This window comes from Eurytemora carolleeae, unplaced genomic scaffold, assembly GCF_000591075.1.
Source record: "Eurytemora carolleeae unplaced genomic scaffold, Eaff_2.0 scaffold6, whole genome shotgun sequence".
Lineage (NCBI taxonomy): Eukaryota > Metazoa > Arthropoda > Copepoda > Calanoida > Temoridae > Eurytemora > Eurytemora carolleeae.
Window position 1 is genome coordinate 93114 of NW_019396148.1, and position 18874 is coordinate 111987.

At 35.6% G+C, this 18874-nt stretch overlaps 3 protein-coding genes across 3 annotated transcripts; all 3 read left to right on the forward strand.

Moving 5' to 3' along the window:
* Positions 1-38: 38 nt before the first annotated feature.
* LOC111696432 (histone deacetylase 3) lies at positions 39-6981 on the forward strand. Its single transcript, XM_023466033.1, has 8 exons — positions 39-730; positions 1641-1736; positions 2551-2691; positions 3364-3457; positions 3939-4061; positions 4641-4829; positions 5313-5407; positions 5911-6981. Exons 1-8 carry the CDS (start codon positions 627-629, stop codon positions 6383-6385), a joined length of 1317 nt encoding a protein of 438 aa, XP_023321801.1. The 5' UTR covers positions 39-626; the 3' UTR covers positions 6386-6981.
* Positions 6980-11773, forward strand: LOC111696435 (fucose mutarotase). The gene is made up of 5 exons (XM_023466037.1): positions 6980-7072; positions 7633-7696; positions 8440-8599; positions 9225-9301; positions 10179-11773. Exons 1-5 carry the CDS (start codon positions 6993-6995, stop codon positions 10263-10265), a joined length of 468 nt encoding a protein of 155 aa, XP_023321805.1. The 5' UTR covers positions 6980-6992; the 3' UTR covers positions 10266-11773.
* A 2113-nt stretch (positions 11774-13886) lies between these two features.
* Positions 13887-18827, forward strand: LOC111696462 (ribonucleoside-diphosphate reductase large subunit). Its single transcript, XM_023466072.1, has 7 exons — positions 13887-14300; positions 14877-15021; positions 15398-15510; positions 15935-17578; positions 17663-17789; positions 17962-18246; positions 18547-18827. Exons 1-7 carry the CDS (start codon positions 14173-14175, stop codon positions 18658-18660), a joined length of 2556 nt encoding a protein of 851 aa, XP_023321840.1. The 5' UTR covers positions 13887-14172; the 3' UTR covers positions 18661-18827.
* Positions 18828-18874: the final 47 nt, after the last annotated feature.

The window sequence follows — 18874 nt, forward strand, 5'->3', positions numbered from 1 at the left end:
TTCAATCCCTTCCCTGGTTATCGGAGGAACCTGTTGGTCCATGATCTACTTTGATTATACACACACACAGGCTTGGAAACGCGAGGTCAAACTTCAATCAGAACTAATTGACAGAGCCAAGATTCAAGCTTAGATCCAACTCAGGATTCAGATATGATAGGATCAACTTTGTCCGTCCTAGGACGATCCTCAAGAATATCCTATGGAGGATTGTCAACCTCTGCTAGGAATTGTTATCGACGACGAGGGGACGGAACAATCTACCGTAAAATATTTCCGTATTTAAATCATCCTGACGGTTCTCTCAACCATTTTGGAATTCAACAGAATATTCTAATCGTAACCATTTCAACCTTTACAATACTCAGCATAGCTGAGTACTTCAAGGAACCAGAAATCGATGAGATGAGTGAAGAAACCGAACCTGTTTCTATTTTTGAAGCAATAATTAAAAAGATTTTCGTCTCTGACGATTCTTAATAGACAACGAAATTTTTATGAGTTCTAAAGTTTACTTGAATACCGGAACCTGTGAAAATGTTTTTTCTTTAATTGTTTTAAAAATCCTAGCGTTAATTATGTTAGGTAATAGTCATGTCCGATAGATTTAATAATATTTCAGAAAAATGTCTGCTGGGATGAGTCACAGCAAACCACGCGTAGCGTACTTCTATGACCCGGATGTAGGGAACTTTCATTACGGACCGATGCATCCTATGAAACCTCACAGGTTGGATTTAAAACTCGATATTAATCTAATTAGTTCTTTGTATTAATAATTCAGAAATAGCTTAAACGGACTGTAAATGTAAATTTAAATAATCCTCCATTGATAGAGTAACATTTCCGATTCACAAAAGTACCCTCGAAAGCGTTGTCTGACTAAGTATCTATAAATATAAAGTTGTAATCTCTGTTTGTCTGTCTGTCAATCTGTCTGTCTGTTCTTTTTTGTTTGTCCGATCATAACTTGGGAACCCCTGGACTGATTTGCCTAAAATTTTGATTGGGGAACTCGGGAGACCCACGGGAATGTTCTTAGCTTGGTTTGAGATTCTAATTTGAGTGGGTCGACTTAAATAGATAAAATGTAGTTTCCCGGTACAATCTTTCAAATTGAAAATAAATATTGTTGAGCCCCCTGATCATTATACTGCAGTATTCAATCATTCCCCCTCCCCCTCCTCCCCTATTGAGACTTATTCCCCTCCCCCTTCCAAGTGTAAGATATGCTTGTGAGGAGCGAAATTTGTTGAAGGTGTTTATTCCCTGAATTGGCTAAATTACATGATTTTTAGTTAAAAAAGTAACAAAAGGGTGAAAAAATTGCAATTTGATCTTAAATTTTTCTTTTTTAAATATTTGTTGTCCTAGAGTGGGAACTTGGAGATTAAAAACCTGAACATTTTGCGAAGGAGAAATATTTTTGGGATGATTTCATTATTATCCTTATTACCAATCTGTTTACCAATAGACTTATTCTTTAAAAGTTGTATTTGCAATTAATGAATTAGTCCTACTTTATGCTTTTACAAAACTAAAATGAGAAAATAATAAAATAATAAAAACAAAATTGTTTTTAAGATTTTGTTTTGTATGTTATCTTGTAGGATGGTTTCTATTTATCCTATTAATTCAAGGTTATCGGTAACTCACTCCCTCGTACTAAACTATGGTTTACACAAGAAAATGCAGATCTTTCAGCCCTACATTGCTAGTGGACCAGACATGACAAGGTGAACTAATTTTCAACAGTGGCCCATTTATATATATATATATATATATTAACCCCCCTCCCTCCCCCTCGGTAAACTTTTTTCAAATAATTTTACGTCAGATGACTTATGCACTTTCCCCATGACATTGATACCAAATAATTATCAATTACGAATTTCCATATATTTTAGACAAATTATATTAATATGCAGGAAGAACAAGAAAACTGTGGGATAAAAGACGACATTAAAGCAACATTTAAGTGTATTTACTGTGTTAGAAAGCAAAATAGTTTTACTAGCAACTTATTAAATCATTTATTCAGTGAAATGGGTGTTTTACATTGCACAACTCGTTAAAGTCATAAATTGATATAGTTCATAGTATTAAAAGTAAAATTAATTAAAATTAAATTAAACTACTGGTTGTAAACTGTGACTTTTAATATGGTGAATTATTTACGTCCGTTTTAATAGATGTTCTTAATTACAAGTTAGAGATAATAATTTTAAAAATTCTTCGGTTTTGAAATTATCAGAAAGAGATTATGTAATAATTATCTAAGACGTATCAAAGTAACATTCTGAATTGAGTGAAGTCACTTCTGGTTTGAGATATAGGAGTAGGGTGTACACTGTACATACTACCTAATAATCTGATTTGATTTGCCCTCCTTTTCAGATCTACCCTTATTATTATTATTATTATTATCTACTGATATCTACTGTTGAGTAGAAAGACAACAGCTGAGGATTCATGGCGGTCTGGGCTCTCTATAAGATGGGAGAGTTTTTAGATCCTTTTCTTATCTTTTTTTAAAACCTTTATTTCTAGGTTTCATTCTGAGGAGTATATTGAGTTTCTGCAGAAAGTGAATCCAGCGAATATTCAGAGTTTTAACAAGAGTTTAACCCACTACAATGTCGGAGCTGCAGATTGTCCAGTATTCGATGGGTTGTATGAATTCTGTTCAAGGTAGGTCAGCTGGACCTTACTGAGAATACAAGGCTTTTTTTCTGTTTATAGATTATTTTACCTGTGAACAATATTAAACAAGAACAATTTTAAGATTTTGAAGATTTTGCTGTTTCCATCGGGGGACTTTTTTTATTTGAAAAGAGGATGGTGGAGTTGGCATGTTTGATGTAGGGAACCAAAAATGAAAATGTTTTAACAATGGCTTTATGCATATCAATTAAAAGCTAGGAACCCCAGGAATACAGTAGCAGCAACGAATCCAGTGTTTGACCTTCTAATGACCTCTAACGACCTATAATGACTTTTTCTGGGGTCATGTCCTACGTAAAATTTGAGCCCGGTCGGTTCAGCGGTTTTGACGTTCATTGGATACAAACAATCAACATAAATATTCAGAAAGATGTTCATTTACCATAATTTCCGTACTTCATCATATTTATCAACGACCATTTTTCCCTTCCCAAATCAAATCTTAATTTTAATCATCTCTTCTTACTTCTTACTTACTTCTTCTTACTTCTATGTTGACTCCTAGAAATCCAGGTAGGATTATAACAGGAGCTACAGTGTGGTCCTATATAGCATCTTTGGTATATAGCATCTCTAATTTGAAATTTTTTTTTTTTTAACATTACTTGTATGTACTTCATGTGTAGCTTTACTGTTAAGGTATACAGGAGCTAGCCTAGAAGCTGCCGAAAAGCTAAATACAGAAGCTGCTGATATTGCAATAAACTGGAGTGGTGGATTACATCATGCAAAAGTACGTCAACAATTAATCAAATAAAAAACGAGTTTGTTGTATTGATTATTGACGTTGATTATGTTTTACGAAAGGATTCCTTTTTATCATGCAGACTATTTAATTAGCTCACTTCGGAAATGCATTTCGGGATAAGTAGAAAGTTGCAGATTTATTTTCAATTAATATCTTTTTCTCTATTAGACAATCGTTAGTAATAACTTTAAAACATTGACGTACATTTTTGAATTATTGAGCTGAATTTGAAGTTTTGAACTAGGAATAATTATTTCAACTACATTTCAGCAAGCAAGAATTTTTTTCTTTAGATACAGAACTAGTAAAATTAAAATGACTCTGGGTCTACCTACAATTTTCCAAATTAAATGTTGAGAATTATCCATTCTTTGATTCCGCCTAAAATAAAACTGTGTGTAAAAAAGGGATCAATTTTTTTCTTGAACTAGGTTGAAATTAAATTTACTGATAAACTTTTTTTTAGAAGTTTGAAGCTAGTGGTTTCTGCTACGTGAACGATATTGTGGTCGCTATCTTAGAACTTCTCAAATACCACGGCAGGGTTCTGTATATAGATATAGATATTCATCATGGAGATGGTGTTCAGGTTAAGCTTTATACTAACGAACATTTTTATGTACTTAGCTGAAAACTCTTTAATTATATTTCTTTAATGATGATTGCTAAATCTCTGTATCCACTGTGCCTGTGGACACTTTTGATTTTCTTCTTAATCCTCTCTTTTGGATATCCCTTCTGGCTGGATTCCGACAAACAAGAGTTCTCTGATTGCCCGTAAAATTTCAAAATTTCTCGGCTTCTGATTGGCTGTTCGGTTTCTATAATCAACACTCTGATTGGTTGCATTTTAGATACTTTCCTGGGTATTAATGTAAGATTAAATGAATATTAAGATTAATAAAAAGAGGAGATCAAGCATTGATTTCAACGTCCACAATTCTAAAGTTTTCATTTTTTTTAAAATCTATTATTCATTAAATTATTAAATACAACTAAGATTGGATTAATAATTAAGCACATATTTAATAGAAATTCACAAATCATACATCAAGCATGAAACACCAAGTTAACAATATTGGCAAGTTGTTAGCAATATACAAGGAATACATAATACATATACATTATTCTTTTTTCAGTTTACCTCTAATTCTTTTTTGTTTTCTAGGAAGCGTTTTATCTGACGGATCGTGTGATGACCGTTTCTTTTCATAAATACGGGAATTTCTTCCCTGGGACCGGGCACATGTACGAGACCGGGGCGGGCAGTGGACGATGCTATAGTGTAAATATACCTCTCAAGGAGGGGATGGACGATATGTCCTACGAGTTTGTCTTCCAGCCAATCATGCAGAAGGTACAGATACATTGGAAGGGACTGGGGGGGGGGGGGAGATTTGTGAAATCTAAACTTGTGTCGGCATTGCAAAAGGCGTACTCCTGACTAAAATATTTTAGTTTAGACTTCATACTGGCACCATTTGGAATAGTGTCTGCGTTTATGAATTATGAATCTAAAAATTATTTACAGTTTGCAAGTGAAAGTGCAATTATAAATTATTTCCTGAAAGCTACGAAAAAATCATAATTATAGTTAGCAAGATATTTACCTTGAAAGGAGTTTTCAAAGTTTTTACCATTTTATTTAATAATTGTTCAACTTTGATTTGTAGTTTATGGAGTTCTATCGACCGAACTTAATTGTTTATATCTTTGAAAGAAACTTCTCATTAAGATTGGCAATAACTCAATTCCTTTAAACAATGTCCCACCTTTTAAACAGTTCTAGGTCGGGAGTAAAGTGTCATTCTTCGTTGGTAACCTTATGTATAATTTCCAGGTTATGGAGTTCTACCGACCAAATGTAGTTGTTCTACAGTGTGGAGCTGATTCATTATCAGGGGATCGGTTAGGTTGCTTTAATCTTAGCACTAGGAACAATATTATACAACTTATTTTTCAATATTTTATCAAAATGAAACTCAAAACATTTTTCAAATAAGAATTTAAAAGAAAAGTTCCATTGACCATTACAATGTTCCATGCAGAATGATCGCCCTGCTAAAAATTAGATCAGGTTTAATCCAATATTATTTGTTAAAATTATAGATATCCAATAAATTGATAGGGTTTCAACACAAAATTGGCCGTTTTCCTTTCAACTAAGTAGATAGTTTAAAAAATATGAACTGCCAGATCATATAGTCTAATCTCAAATGTTTTCGGGAGGGAACAATTTCAATAGTTAACTATTCAGTAACTTTCACCTTTACAATTCAAATCCGGTTAAAGAATGTGCACAAGTAGAAAATAATTTTTTGAGAACTAAAAGAACTAAACTTTTGCTTCAGCGTTAAAATAAAAAGGCACAAAAATTAAAATTTCAATATCCTCATGGCCATTTGAATTTTGCGCTGGGTTAATATTTGTTGGTGTAGAGGGCACGGTAAATGTGTTGAGTTCATGAAGAAGTTTAATATCCCCCTCATGCTACTGGGTGGTGGAGGGTATACTGTGAGGAACGTGGCCCGGCTCTGGGCCTATGAGACGAGTATCTGCTGCGAGGAGGATCTCGCCAACGAACTCCCGTACACAGAGTACTTCGAGTACTTCAGTCCCGACTTTACCCTTCATCCGGAAGTAAACCCTAGGATGGAGAACGCTAACAGCTCCGCATACCTCCAGGCAATCGTGGAAACGATTGAACGTCAACTAGACCTGTTAGCCGGTGCACCCAGTGTACAAATGCACGACGTGCCTGACGGATTTCACGGATTTATGAAAAACCGACCGAAGCCGGAAGAGGATCCGGATAAGAAGCCCCAGTTGATGGATTTCTTGAAGACAGAGCACAACGGAGAGTATTATGACGGAGAGAGTGATCAGGACGGTGAAGAGGAACCAGAAACATGATCCAAGACAAATAAAAACTTTACTTCAGTACCTTGAACATACAAAACTCGAACTGTTCGGAAAGTTTCTCAGTTATCTCAAGCCTAATACTTTCTTTTCTGATCAGAAAACAGTGAAGCCGGGTTCGGTGTAAATAATAACCTAATTTAATTCTCTTTTTTACAAATGATACTGTAAAATAATTTCTTACATCGAAGTATTTTTATTTACCCTTAAAACTATGTAAAAGATTACTATAGCTTAAAATTTAAAATAATGACAAATGGAATTTATATTTCAGAAGTTAGCTTAACTTTTTTTGTAATAATCTTAAATACAGGAAATTTTTTTTTAACTTTATAAAATGATAGAATGGCTGCAAGTAGATTTTTAATTCCCGGTTGAATAAGTACAATACAGGGTAGGACGTCTGTACCCTGAAATGTATTTTATGTACTTAAATCATCATTGTAATGAGATGTTTTTAAATCAAACCCTATTAATTTAACAATTCAATTTTTGATAAATGTTCCAAACATGTACACTGCATTTCTTGTTAGAATAAATTAACTTATTATTGAATTCTGTATCTCCTCTTGATCAATCAATTACTCAAGTTTCAGAGATAATGGGTCGTCTTAAGGGTATTCCAGATATAATAAGCCCTGATCTTCTTCATGCACTTAGTAGTATGGGACATGGAGACTTGTAAGTTTTTTTAAAATGTCGAAAGAAAATATTAAACAATTGTTTTGCTTCATATAAACTCAGTGCCATTCAAGTATTTAAACGTCACAATTCTCACAATACATGCATGCCTAATATTTGATAATCTTAAAAGAATAAGTCTTCAAACTCGATTAATTTTAGTAAGTCCTTTCCCCCGTCAAAACTGAATTATTTTAAACCGATTTAATCCAAGGACTGTGATCTTTCACAAGTTTGTAGATGAGACCAATACTTACAGAACTTACAATTTAAAATCTTTTCAAGTTTTGGAAATCTCCAGACTATTCGTGTTAAGAAAGAAAGGGAATATAGACGATATAAATTTTTTTTTTCGTGCTACGGACATACGGGAAAGATGTGTATTTTCTTCAATTTGAAGATCAACTTGGGGGAATATCCCCTCCTAGGAAAATTTAGGGCAAAAATATAGAGTGGGGGGAACTTCAAGTCCCTTATATTTGATTTTTAACAGTGGATTAGTGGATTTAAAGATTTCCAGGGAGGAGGTGAACAATTTCTTTCAATTATTTATCCGTTAGATTGGTTTTAGCTGACGCCAACTTTCCGGTCAGTTCTGTTTGTGCTGCTGGTCGGGCGAAAGAGGTACAAAACTGTAATCTTCGAATTTGAGGCTTACAACAAATATTTTATCTTGCATTCTGCTTTTTAATTAATTTATAGTTTAAGGGAATGTAGACATTGTAGGTATTAATGTCAGAGTTACTGTTGAAACCAAAATCAAAATGTAAGATCCTGTAAAACAAAGTTGTAATGTTAAATAAGAAAGGGAAATTTTAAGTTATAAGCTAAAGGGTTTTGTTCTGAGATGTTGGATGGGTCAATCTACTGAACAATCCAGAGATGATTTCAAGGATGTACGCGGGGCGGAAGACTTAAGCCGCCCAAATTGCCAGATTAAGTTCTGTGCTGAAGCATTTTTCGAAGTGTCTTCTTTATAATCATAATTTCTAATGATAGTTAAGTGGTGTGTCCAATTTACAAAGCTATACCCCTTGAAAACGACGATATCTTCCACATTATTGATCAAATAAGATTTAACAAGGATACAGCTAAAGGTCGTTTTTCTTGCTTGAAAAGTGTTTGATCCTGACAATTTCTGAAGAATAGACAAATTGCAATTAAAAAGATAAGGTGAAGGACATAATGCTTTCTTGATCTTACAATGCTCTAAATGGTACCGTAGTGAATTGGACATACCAATCTTTGAATTAAGGTTACTTTTAATTGCATTTACAGTCCATTTAATAATCTCTTGTGATGTTTTATCAAATAAATTTAATCTAAAAACAATTTTACTGATTTTTGTAAAATTTTCTTTTGTCAAGATTAGAGCTGATGGACACACTATCCCGGACCTACTGACCGCTGTCTGCAAGCTCGTTCCCTTGGACACCTACGTTTACGCCCCCGTTATCCTCATGGACCTTGTCAACATGGACAAGAACCAGGGAATGGAGAAGCCTCCAGTTTGGGAGGTTTATCAAAGTATGCTCGAAAATATAAAACATAGAATTTAGAGTTTGAAACTTATAAACAGAACAGGTTTAACTTATTTTTCTCTTGTATTCTGATCAAGTTAGTTTTCAACCTCTCATTGGTCGTTACTTATTACCAATATACCAATGACCAATAAGAGCATATTGACCAAAAGTAAAATAGAAAAATGCATTTAACTTATTCCGTTCACAAAAAGTTTCAAGCTCCTGTGTGGTTCACTAAAAGTTTCAAGCTCCTGTGTGGTTCACTAGCTACTCCAAATGATCATTTTAGGAAAGTAATGGAGTGTCGGAAATAATAAGTTATAATTTTGGGTTTTGGATTTTGATAAGCCAGCTGTGAGCCATGAAAAGCCGGGAGCTGCCGACCATAGCAGTGTTTATCGCGATGTATTGTTTGAGTCGATTCTGTTCACCTATAGGACTGAGTCCTACTCACTATTGAAATAGTATTCATACAAATTAAAAAAATCTTATTTTTGTTGGCTCTAGATAGAAAAAGTTTTGTTTTGATTTAAGTTCTGGATCATGATAAAAAATTGTTGATTATGTAGTTTGGTAAAATTTTAAAAATAGATTTTAGAGAAAGTAAAAACAATTTTATTTTTTTTTAGGTATCTTAGACCACTCCGAGGGAACACCAGTAAAAACCAGATTTCTTGAAAGAATGGAGTTCTACGAGGAAGCCAAGGTAAAACTAGTTTAAAGCGGAAAAAACCTGAGATTTAAATTTTTGTGTAGAGTATTGTTAATCTTGAACACTTGATCTCGATATCTAATGTGGGCTTTTTCAAAATCAATGCTTGATTAATCAATTTAATCTAACATTTGAACATCACGGGATATTGGACTTCAAATTAATCCAAAGTTTTGCATAAGATGGAGATCAATCCTTCATTCCGACATTTACAATACAGAAGTTCTGACTTCTGGTTTCAGGGTATTTTTTATATTGCCCCCCCCCCCCGCAGGGGGGGTCACGCCCTTGTACTGGTTTCATTATATTCTTTTTAAATTCAATGAATTTGAAAATATAAAATTACGTGTATCGGATGAGGCTAAAATGTAAATAATTTTACCATTAGCTTGAACGTCAACTTGTGAAGTGAAATGTGTCTGTTTGCACTGCACAATGGCCGTGTTTTATGTTTTAAGAACTATTTCAAATCGTATCTCGAGTCTAAGTCGTAAATCAAATGGGTCCCCTTTAATTTTTTTAGGTTTCCAGTTTTATAGAAATAAGAATCTCTTATAGTTCATAGTTCAAATTCCTTTACCAAAACCACTTAATCTTGCGGTATATACAGCCTCTTAATGTGCTATTGCAGCATCCTTTCTTTTAGTTTCCATGTAATTAGATCCCATAAGACCACTCACCATGGCAAGGGGTGGAGCTCAACCCCGTTTTCATTAAATAGTAACCTACAGGTCATGTCTTTGTGTGTAGGTTGATTTTTAATAATAATAATAATAATAGTTGTAAATTTTACATTGAACATGACCAATGTGCAAACATATTTTCTAATGAAAGAAATAGAATTACATAATTAAATTCGTTTAAATTCTAGAGTGCATATGCTGTTGTTGCTACTGGAGAGACAGCTCTGTATGGAAATATCATCATCAAGAAGGGGATTATTCCGCCGGAAGCTTAATTCAATCCTAACTTTATACAAGCCACATCATCAGCTCATCAGCTACATTCTTAAAAGTACTGTCAACGCATTTCAAGTGAACCTTCATTCGAAGAGTTTCATGCTCGATTTACATCGGTACTCTAAAACCTTTGTCTGAGGAACAACGAGGAAGATATTGTCGTTTTTCTAATAGACAAATCCATCTTTTTTAAAATCAGATGAAGGTTTAAAAGGTAACATCGTAACTCTGGTATGAAATTCTTTACTGGCGGTGAAATTCAATGTTTCCAATTCCATTTAATTACTTTATATATTTATACTTATCATCCTAATTATTTGCAAAATTTTATTTAGATATTTTATGCGTGAAATGGCAAGTATGTATACAATAAACATTAACCATCTTCAGTTCGCCTTTCGAAGATTTAAAAGTGTACTTTTTATTCCTTATTCCACATTTTCTTTCGGCGTTATATTTGTGATATTTTGTTTTCAATTTGTTATTTCGTTTAATGGTTGAAACCAAGATTCAGGAAAATAATTGTGATACAAAGATTTTATGGGTTCAATAATCAACATGTTTTTTGAGCAAACATATATTTCTTGTTTTGTTCTTGATTATGTAAAAGTGTGATTTTGACTTTGAATCCAAGAGCTATGAAAATTGCGTAAAAAAATGTGATATTACCATTCACCATTCACCAATGATCAAATGATATAGGACTTTAAACTTATTTTGATGGTCAGTGGAATAGCTGTTCTTATCATTTTGCAAAAAATTGAATTATATGTGTTTTAAAATATAGAATCGTAGATTAAATATAATATTAGATAGGACAATAGATGTCGTCTTTTCAAGATTTTGGGATTTTTCGTGAACAACCCTGAGGCAGAAGCCCGAATGAGTTAGGCGCAGACTGCGTAGAACAGACTCTCTCTGTCTTGTAATTCTACGCCGACTCCGCACAACTCATCTGGGCTTCTGTCTCAGGGTTATTGTGAACGAAAACCCCCTAAATCTTTAAAGACGACATCTAGTGTCCTATCTATTATTTTGATTAATCTATGTATAGAATTATTAATTTTTATGATAAATGTGATACAACTTTCAAAATGATGTTTTCAGGATTTCAATCTAACTTTACATGTTCTCTATCTGTTTCTGGTGTTTGTTCTTGTGATGTAAAAATAAATTGCGATTTTATGTGTTTTTAAAACAAAATTCATGCGTCGTTTATAAAATGTGATTCAGCAACAAGTTCATAGTTTTTTATTGTATTTAGAGTAAACCTTTATTTATTTGTGATTTTTTCTTTTGATAATCTATAAAAAAGATAAGAGTAGGATTAATCATTATTACCTAAATACTAAATGTTAAGATTAGAAATGAAACAATTCCATCAGCGCTGACAAGGTGTCCAAGATACTCTACTTCTACCTGAAATAAATGAGTTTTATTTGCATTTAGTCTAATGCCCGCCTCCCTATGGCCATCGGACACTAAACCTAATAAATTTATCATTTTATAATGCAATTTGCAATGCTTACAAAGTTCAAGGAGAGACTAAGTTTGGGTTCAAGGAGAAACTAAGTTTGGGTTCAGGGAGAAACTAAGTTTGGGTTCAAGGAGAAGCTAAGTTTGGGTTCAGGGAGATACTAAGTTTGGGTTCAGGGAGAAACTAAGTTTGGGTTCAGGGAGAAACTAAGTTTGGGTTCAAGGAGAAAGTAAAGTTGGGTTCAAGGAGAAACTAAAGTTGGTTTGAAGGAGAAACTAATGTTGGGTTCCAGAAGAAATTAAGGTTAGGTTCAAGGAGAAACTGAGGTTGGGTTCAAGGAGAAATTAAAGTTGGGTTCAAGAAGAAACTAAGGTTGGGTTCAAGGAGAAACTTAAGTTAGGTTCAAGGAGAAACTGAGGTTAGGTTCAAGGAGAAACTAAAGTTGGGTTCAAGGAGAAACTAAGGTTGGGTTCAAGGAGAAACTAACTGTGGGTTCCAGGAGAAACTAAGGTTGGGTTCAAGGAGAAACTAAAGTTGGATTTCAGGAGAAACTATAGTTGGGTTCCAGAAGAAACTAAGGTTGAGTTCAAGGAGAAACTAAAGTTGGATTTCAGAAGAAACTATAGTTGGGTTCCAGGAGAAACTAAGGTTGGGTTCAAGGAGAAACTTAAGTTGGATTTCAGGAGAAACTATAGTTGGGTTCCAGAAGAAACTAAGGATGGGTTCAAGGCATGGATCAACTAGTTCAAGGAGAAACTAAATTTAGGTGCAAGGAGAAACTGAGGTTAGGTTCAAGGAGAAACTAAAGTTGGGTTCAAGGAGAAACTAAGGTTGGGTTCAAGGAGAAACTAAAGTTGGATTTCAGGAGAAACTATAGTTGGGTTCCAGAAGAAACTAAGGTTGGGTTCAAGGAGAAACTAAAGTTGGATTTCAGGAGAAGCTATAGTTGGGTTCCAGAAGAAACTAAGGATCGGGTTCAAGGCATGGATCAACTAGTTCAAGGAGAAACTAAGGTTGGGTTCAAGGAGAAACTACGATTGGGTTCAAGGAGAAACTAAAGTTGGGTTCCAGGGGAAACTAAGGTTGCCCCCTCCCTGAGGGGGGCACCCATAAAAAAATACCTAAAAATCTCACTTTTGCCCTCAACTAAAGAAGTTTCATTAAAAAAGCTCAATACTGCCTTCAGTGTAGATATATCTGATATCATTATTTATAATTATACAATGAAAATATAGATATTTTTCTTATGCCACTTAATAAAATTACATAAATCAATGGAAGTGTGTATATGATCGAATACTCAACTATAGTTAAAAATGGTATCAATATTTTTTCATAAAAGGGGTTTTGAGGGGGGAGGGGGGTACAAAATTTTTATTACGCGCTGGCGCGCGCTAAAAGTGGCCCATCCCCTATACTATAATGCTATCGTACGCCACTGAAACTAACGTCGGGTTCCAGGAGAAACTAAGGTTGGTTTCAAGGAGAAACTAAGGTTGGGTAAAGGAGAAAATTTAAGGCTTGGTTCAGTCGGTTCAGGGAGAAACAGAGAATTTATTGTTGGGTTCGAAACACAATATAAGACTCCGTCCGTTAAAGTCGAGAAAATGTAATTGTTTTGGTTCATTTCAATGGAGTTCAATTTGGGGAAATTGCAAAGAAGCCATCTTAGCCATCGATGAAATTTAAAGGAAGAAAATGGATTGAATTATATATGATGGACGTCATTATATAAAAGTTTGTTCCTTGGGTTAAGGGTGAAATTGCCGATTTAATGTACTCCCTCCCCTCTCCCCCCCCNCCCCTAGAGGACCTAGAGCCCGTTTTTTACAAAATCGAATCCGATCCCATATAAATCAATTATAATGCTGTTGTTCAAACGAATCGAGACTTCCCCCGAATCAGCTGAAAAATACCCAAATCTGGCGGGAAAATTCAGATTTCAACAGTTGTTAGAGGAGTTAGAGCAGGCAACAGTAATCCGCCGGGCGAAATAATGCGTCACAGCGTCAGTTCAAGTTCAGCTGTCTCGGTGTTGGTGGGGACTGGAGTTGAGTTGGGAGAGCCGAGTTTCCCGCCTTAATCGTGTTTCATCCTGAATTGCGTCCGTTTATTTGTCTGGAGTGGAGTATGGTTGCGGTGATTGGTCCGTTTGGAAGTTTAAATTACGCTTCGTCCTATCCCGTCCTTTCCATTTGACAGGTCACTAGAAGCAAGTACTAAGTGCAGCTTCAACAATTGTTTACTAATTGCACCTGCAGGCTGCACTACAGAGCGCCGTAGTTTTCGTTATTTTCCGATCTAGAACGGATTTACAGCGGTGGCTTGGGGTTATTTTCGGGTAAAATTTCTCTATTTAAAACGAAGGGGAATTGTAATCTGCCAGTTTTCTAACATTACCCTACCAAAGAGGTTTAATCATCTGTAACATGGGAAGATATATTCAATTCGAGGAGAAGAGAGATCTTAAAGATGAAGAGTTATCTTGGGGGAAGCATCATAGGTTTCAGTACTTAGCCAACCGGAAACTTGACAAATTAGAACATTTGTTTATACGGTAATATACTGCCTGATGTTGTTTTTATAATGGTGATCGTGTCCATAAATTTTTCTAACACTACCAAGAAGGGGGTTCTTGTTCAACTTTGAAATCTTCAATTGCACATTTATTCTCTCTGAAAGATAAAAAATGCCCGAATTTTTTTTGCGTATTTTGCCCTTACCCCTTGTATTTTAGAGAAGCGGATTCTTGATTTTTTTTTGTAAAAACTAGCGAGGAAGGGGGCCTTGCATGGATCAACTGAACCTTTTATTTTCATGGAACTTCAATATCTTAAAATTATTATCAATTCTGTGTTATAATTACGTCTAGGTCTATAAATGGGGCCCCTCAGTCCATCCCCTCGCCACCTCCTCCCCCCTCCCCCCTTTACACCTGTCTGTACTGAACGTAGAACCTTCAATAGTATAAAGACGTTTCAGTGGTAGTTTAGTTCAGTCAACGGTCAACTGTCCTAATGCGATTGTATCTACTTTTATAAATCAATAAGCAGTAATCTTGAGTTATTTTGTAGATATTATTGTCTGTTCCTTGTTTTGTAAAATTTTATTTTCAGATTTTATTTGTTTTAAGAATGGTTAATCTGAGCAAGATATTTGTTGTGAAGAGGAGCGGGAGAACTGAACCCGTTCACTTCGACAAGATTACCTCCAGGATTGAGAAGCTCTGCTATGGACTGGATATGGAGTACATCGATGCACCCTCCATCACTCTTAAGGTTGGTTAGACAATCTAGGATTAAGGAGCGTATACAGAATGGGGGGAAGGTCAGGTTAAGATACTTTCAGGGTCGAGCGCTGCGGTTATCGACTTTTCGTTTTGCTTGCAAAAAATATTGCATAAAAACCCAGTTTACTCTCAAAACCCAAATCTGAAATATCGAAAAAAGAAAATTATTAGAATTTCCGGATTTGGATCCGGATCCATTTTTTCCAGTGCGGATCCAGAATCCGGATTCGCATCAAAATTAAATGGTCTATATCCTGGAGTAACTACTGTTGAGCTGGATATTTAATATCTGTATCATAGGTTATGAATGGTCTATATCGTTGAGTAACTACTGTTGAGCTGGATATTTAATATCTGTATTATAGGTTATAAATGGTCTATATCCTGGAGTAACTACTGTTGAGCTGGATAACCTAGCTGCTGAGATTGCTGCTACAATGACAACTAGGCATCCTGATTATGCTGTTCTAGCTGCAAGGTAATATTGAGACAGGGATAAATATTTCCTCAAATAATTTTGTCCGTCGTATATTATGGATGTTAGTTGAAAAGGGGGAAATAATTGTTTTTCAAGGGAAATAATTGAATTTTTAAGGTAAGAATATCAAACGGTTGAAAATCATGCATTTTGAGTTTTCTTTCTCAAATCGGCAATAGTCGGTTATTCCTATTTTTTATTTTAGAAATGGAAGTAAATAGTAGAATTAGCTTTTGAACATTGTATAAAGCTTTTAAAATCTCTTCATCAATTGCTCAAGCTCGTATTTTTTTCACATTTTTTAGCTTATTTTTATTTTAACTGAACTGTGAATTCAACAATATTAGTATGTTTTAGCATGATTTGCCACAAATAAATAATAGTCCTTCAAACCTTTGGTAATATAAAGTTTTCATCTGTTTAGAATCGCGGTTTCAAACCTGCATAAAGAGACGAAGAAGAAGTTTAGTGACGTCATTGAGGATCTGTACAACATGAAGCATGCTACTACAGTTAAACCAATCCCAATGATCTCTGACTATCACAGGAAAGTTGTCCAGGAGAATAAGGATCGTCTTGACGCTGCCATCATTTACGAGCGTGATTTCCAATACCAGTATTTCGGGTTTAAGACCCTAGAGCGTAGCTACCTCCTGAAGATCAACAAGAAGGTGGTGGAGAGACCCCAGCAGATGTTGATGAGAGTTGCTGTAGGAATCCACGGAGAGGATATTGACTCTGCCATTGAAACCTACGATCTTCTTTCGCAGAGACTGTTTACTCACGCTTCTCCGACCCTATTTAACGCCGCTACTCCCCGTCCCCAGCTTTCATCCTGCTTCCTTCTTACTATGGCCTCGGATTCTATCGAAGGTATTTACGATACCTTGAAACAGTGCGCTCTAATCTCCAAGTCTGCCGGAGGGATCGGGCTCAATGTTCACTGTATCCGTGCTCATGGGTCATACATTGCCGGAACCAACGGTCACTCTAACGGGTTGATTCCTATGCTGAGAGTGTTTAATAACACAGCCAGATATGTTGATCAGGGAGGAAATAAGAGACCTGGAGCATTCGCTATCTACCTTGAACCCTGGCATGGAGATATTTTCGAGTTCTTGGATTTGAAGAAGAATCATGGTAAAGAGGAGAACAGAGCTAGGGATCTGTTCTACGCTATGTGGATTCCTGATCTCTTCATGAAGAGGGTAGAGGCTGATGGAGATTGGAGTCTAATGTGTCCTGACCAGTCCCCTGGACTTCATGAGGTTTGGGGAGACGAGTTCGAGGCTCTGTATGAGAAATATGAAAAGGAAGGACGCGTCTTGAAGACTGTAAAAGCTCAGCAGCTCTGGTATGCTATTATTGAATCCCAAATTGAGACCGGAACTCCGTACATGTTGTACAAGGACGCCTGTAACAGAAAATCCAACCAGCAGAATCTAGGAACCATCAAATGCTCAAATCTGTGCACAGAAATCGTCGAATACTCCGCCCCTGATGAGGTGGCCGTCTGCAACCTAGCCTCCATTGCCGTCAACATGTTCGTGAACCCTGACAAGACCTATGACTTCGAGAAGCTGAAGAAGGTATCCAAGGTTGCCTGCAGAAACCTCAACAAAATTATCGACGTTAATTACTATCCCGTTAAGGAGGCACGGAAAAGCAACATGCGTCACAGACCAATTGGTATTGGTATTCAGGGCCTGGCTGATGCGTACATTCTCATGAGATTCCCATTCGAATCTAACGAAGCTAAACTTCTAAACAAACAAATCTTTGAAACTATTTACTACGGAGCTCTGGAAGCAAGCTGTGAGCTTGCCGAGCAATTGGGTACTTATGAAACCTATCCTGGTTCTCCGGTTAGTCAGGGTAGGCTGCAATATGATATGTGGGGAGTAACACCCACTGAGCTCCATGATTGGGCTAAGCTGAAGGCCCAGATTGCAAAGCATGGTGTAAGGAACTCTCTGCTCCTGGCTCCTATGCCAACAGCTTCCACTGCTCAGATTCTGGGCAACAACGAGAGCGTGGAGGCCTACACCAGTAACATCTACACAAGAAGGTATTTCAGTTCGTCATTATTTTCATGTTATTTTAACTTAATTTATTTTCCGTTTTGCAACTTTTTATAATTGAATCTTTTTAGAGTTCTTTCCGGAGAATTCCAGGTTGTAAATCAGCATCTTCTTCGTGATCTGACAGAGCTGAACCTCTGGACTGATGACGTGAAAAACGAGATTATCTCCGCCAACGGTAGCATACAGAAGATCGAGGTAACTTTATATAAACAAAAAACATTTTAACGATTATCTCATATTTGCATCAATGACTACTTCTTTGCGAGTTTTTAATTAAGTTAATGAAGTTAAAAAGTAAAATGATATAAAAAATAAATTATATTTTTTTGTGTAATTATTTGCGTGTTTTAAACTTTAATTTCTTCAGGTAATCCCCAAGAAAATCCGCGATCTTTACAAAACCGTTTGGGAGATTAGTCAGAAGAACGTACTGGAGCAGGCAGCTGACAGAGGGGCCTTCATCGATCAATCCCAGTCCCTTAACATTCATATTGCTGACGCTAACTTTGGTAAGATGAGTTCTATGCACTTCTACGGCTGGAAGTTGGGATTGAAGACCGGGATGTATTATCTAAGAACGAAGGCGGCTGCTCAAGCTATCCAGTTCACTGTCGACAAATCCAAGATCAAGGTTGCTGACGCCGCTAAGAAGGTAAAAGCTAATTTTTTGGCGCATATTAATTTTCTTGGACTATAAACAGGTAAAGATGTAATTGGTTAATGAGACGTCATTTGTTATGTGCAATGTGCATGGTGGCATTTATAAGCATCACATTTTATTTCCTTTTAAAACACTAAACTAATTCAAGTGCTGACTTAAGGGATAAAGCTGAATAAATATTACATGTTTTGCTCAAATATTTTTGTTCAACCATGAATTCCAAACTTAATTCGATTTTGATTATTTTTTTCAATTTCCTCTTTTATTATTTCTCAAGTTATATTGTTCCAGGATGCTGATCTTTCTCCTGCAGCTGCTGGAGATCTAGGAGAGGTGGAGAAGAATATGCAAACCCTGGTCTGCTCAATCAATAACAGGGACGATTGCCTCATGTGCGGATCTTAGATCCTCTCATTCTCTTCATACCCTGCTCAGACTAAATCATGCTCTAATAAGTTCTTTCTTGTAAGAAAATTATTTTAGACTGTATCCCTACAGACCAAATTCATCCTTTTACGTATTTTTATATTTTATATTCTATGACATTCTACAGAATAAACTATTCAACTTAATCACCGTGTAGATTATATTGTATTAAGTTTATTGAATTAGATGTGAA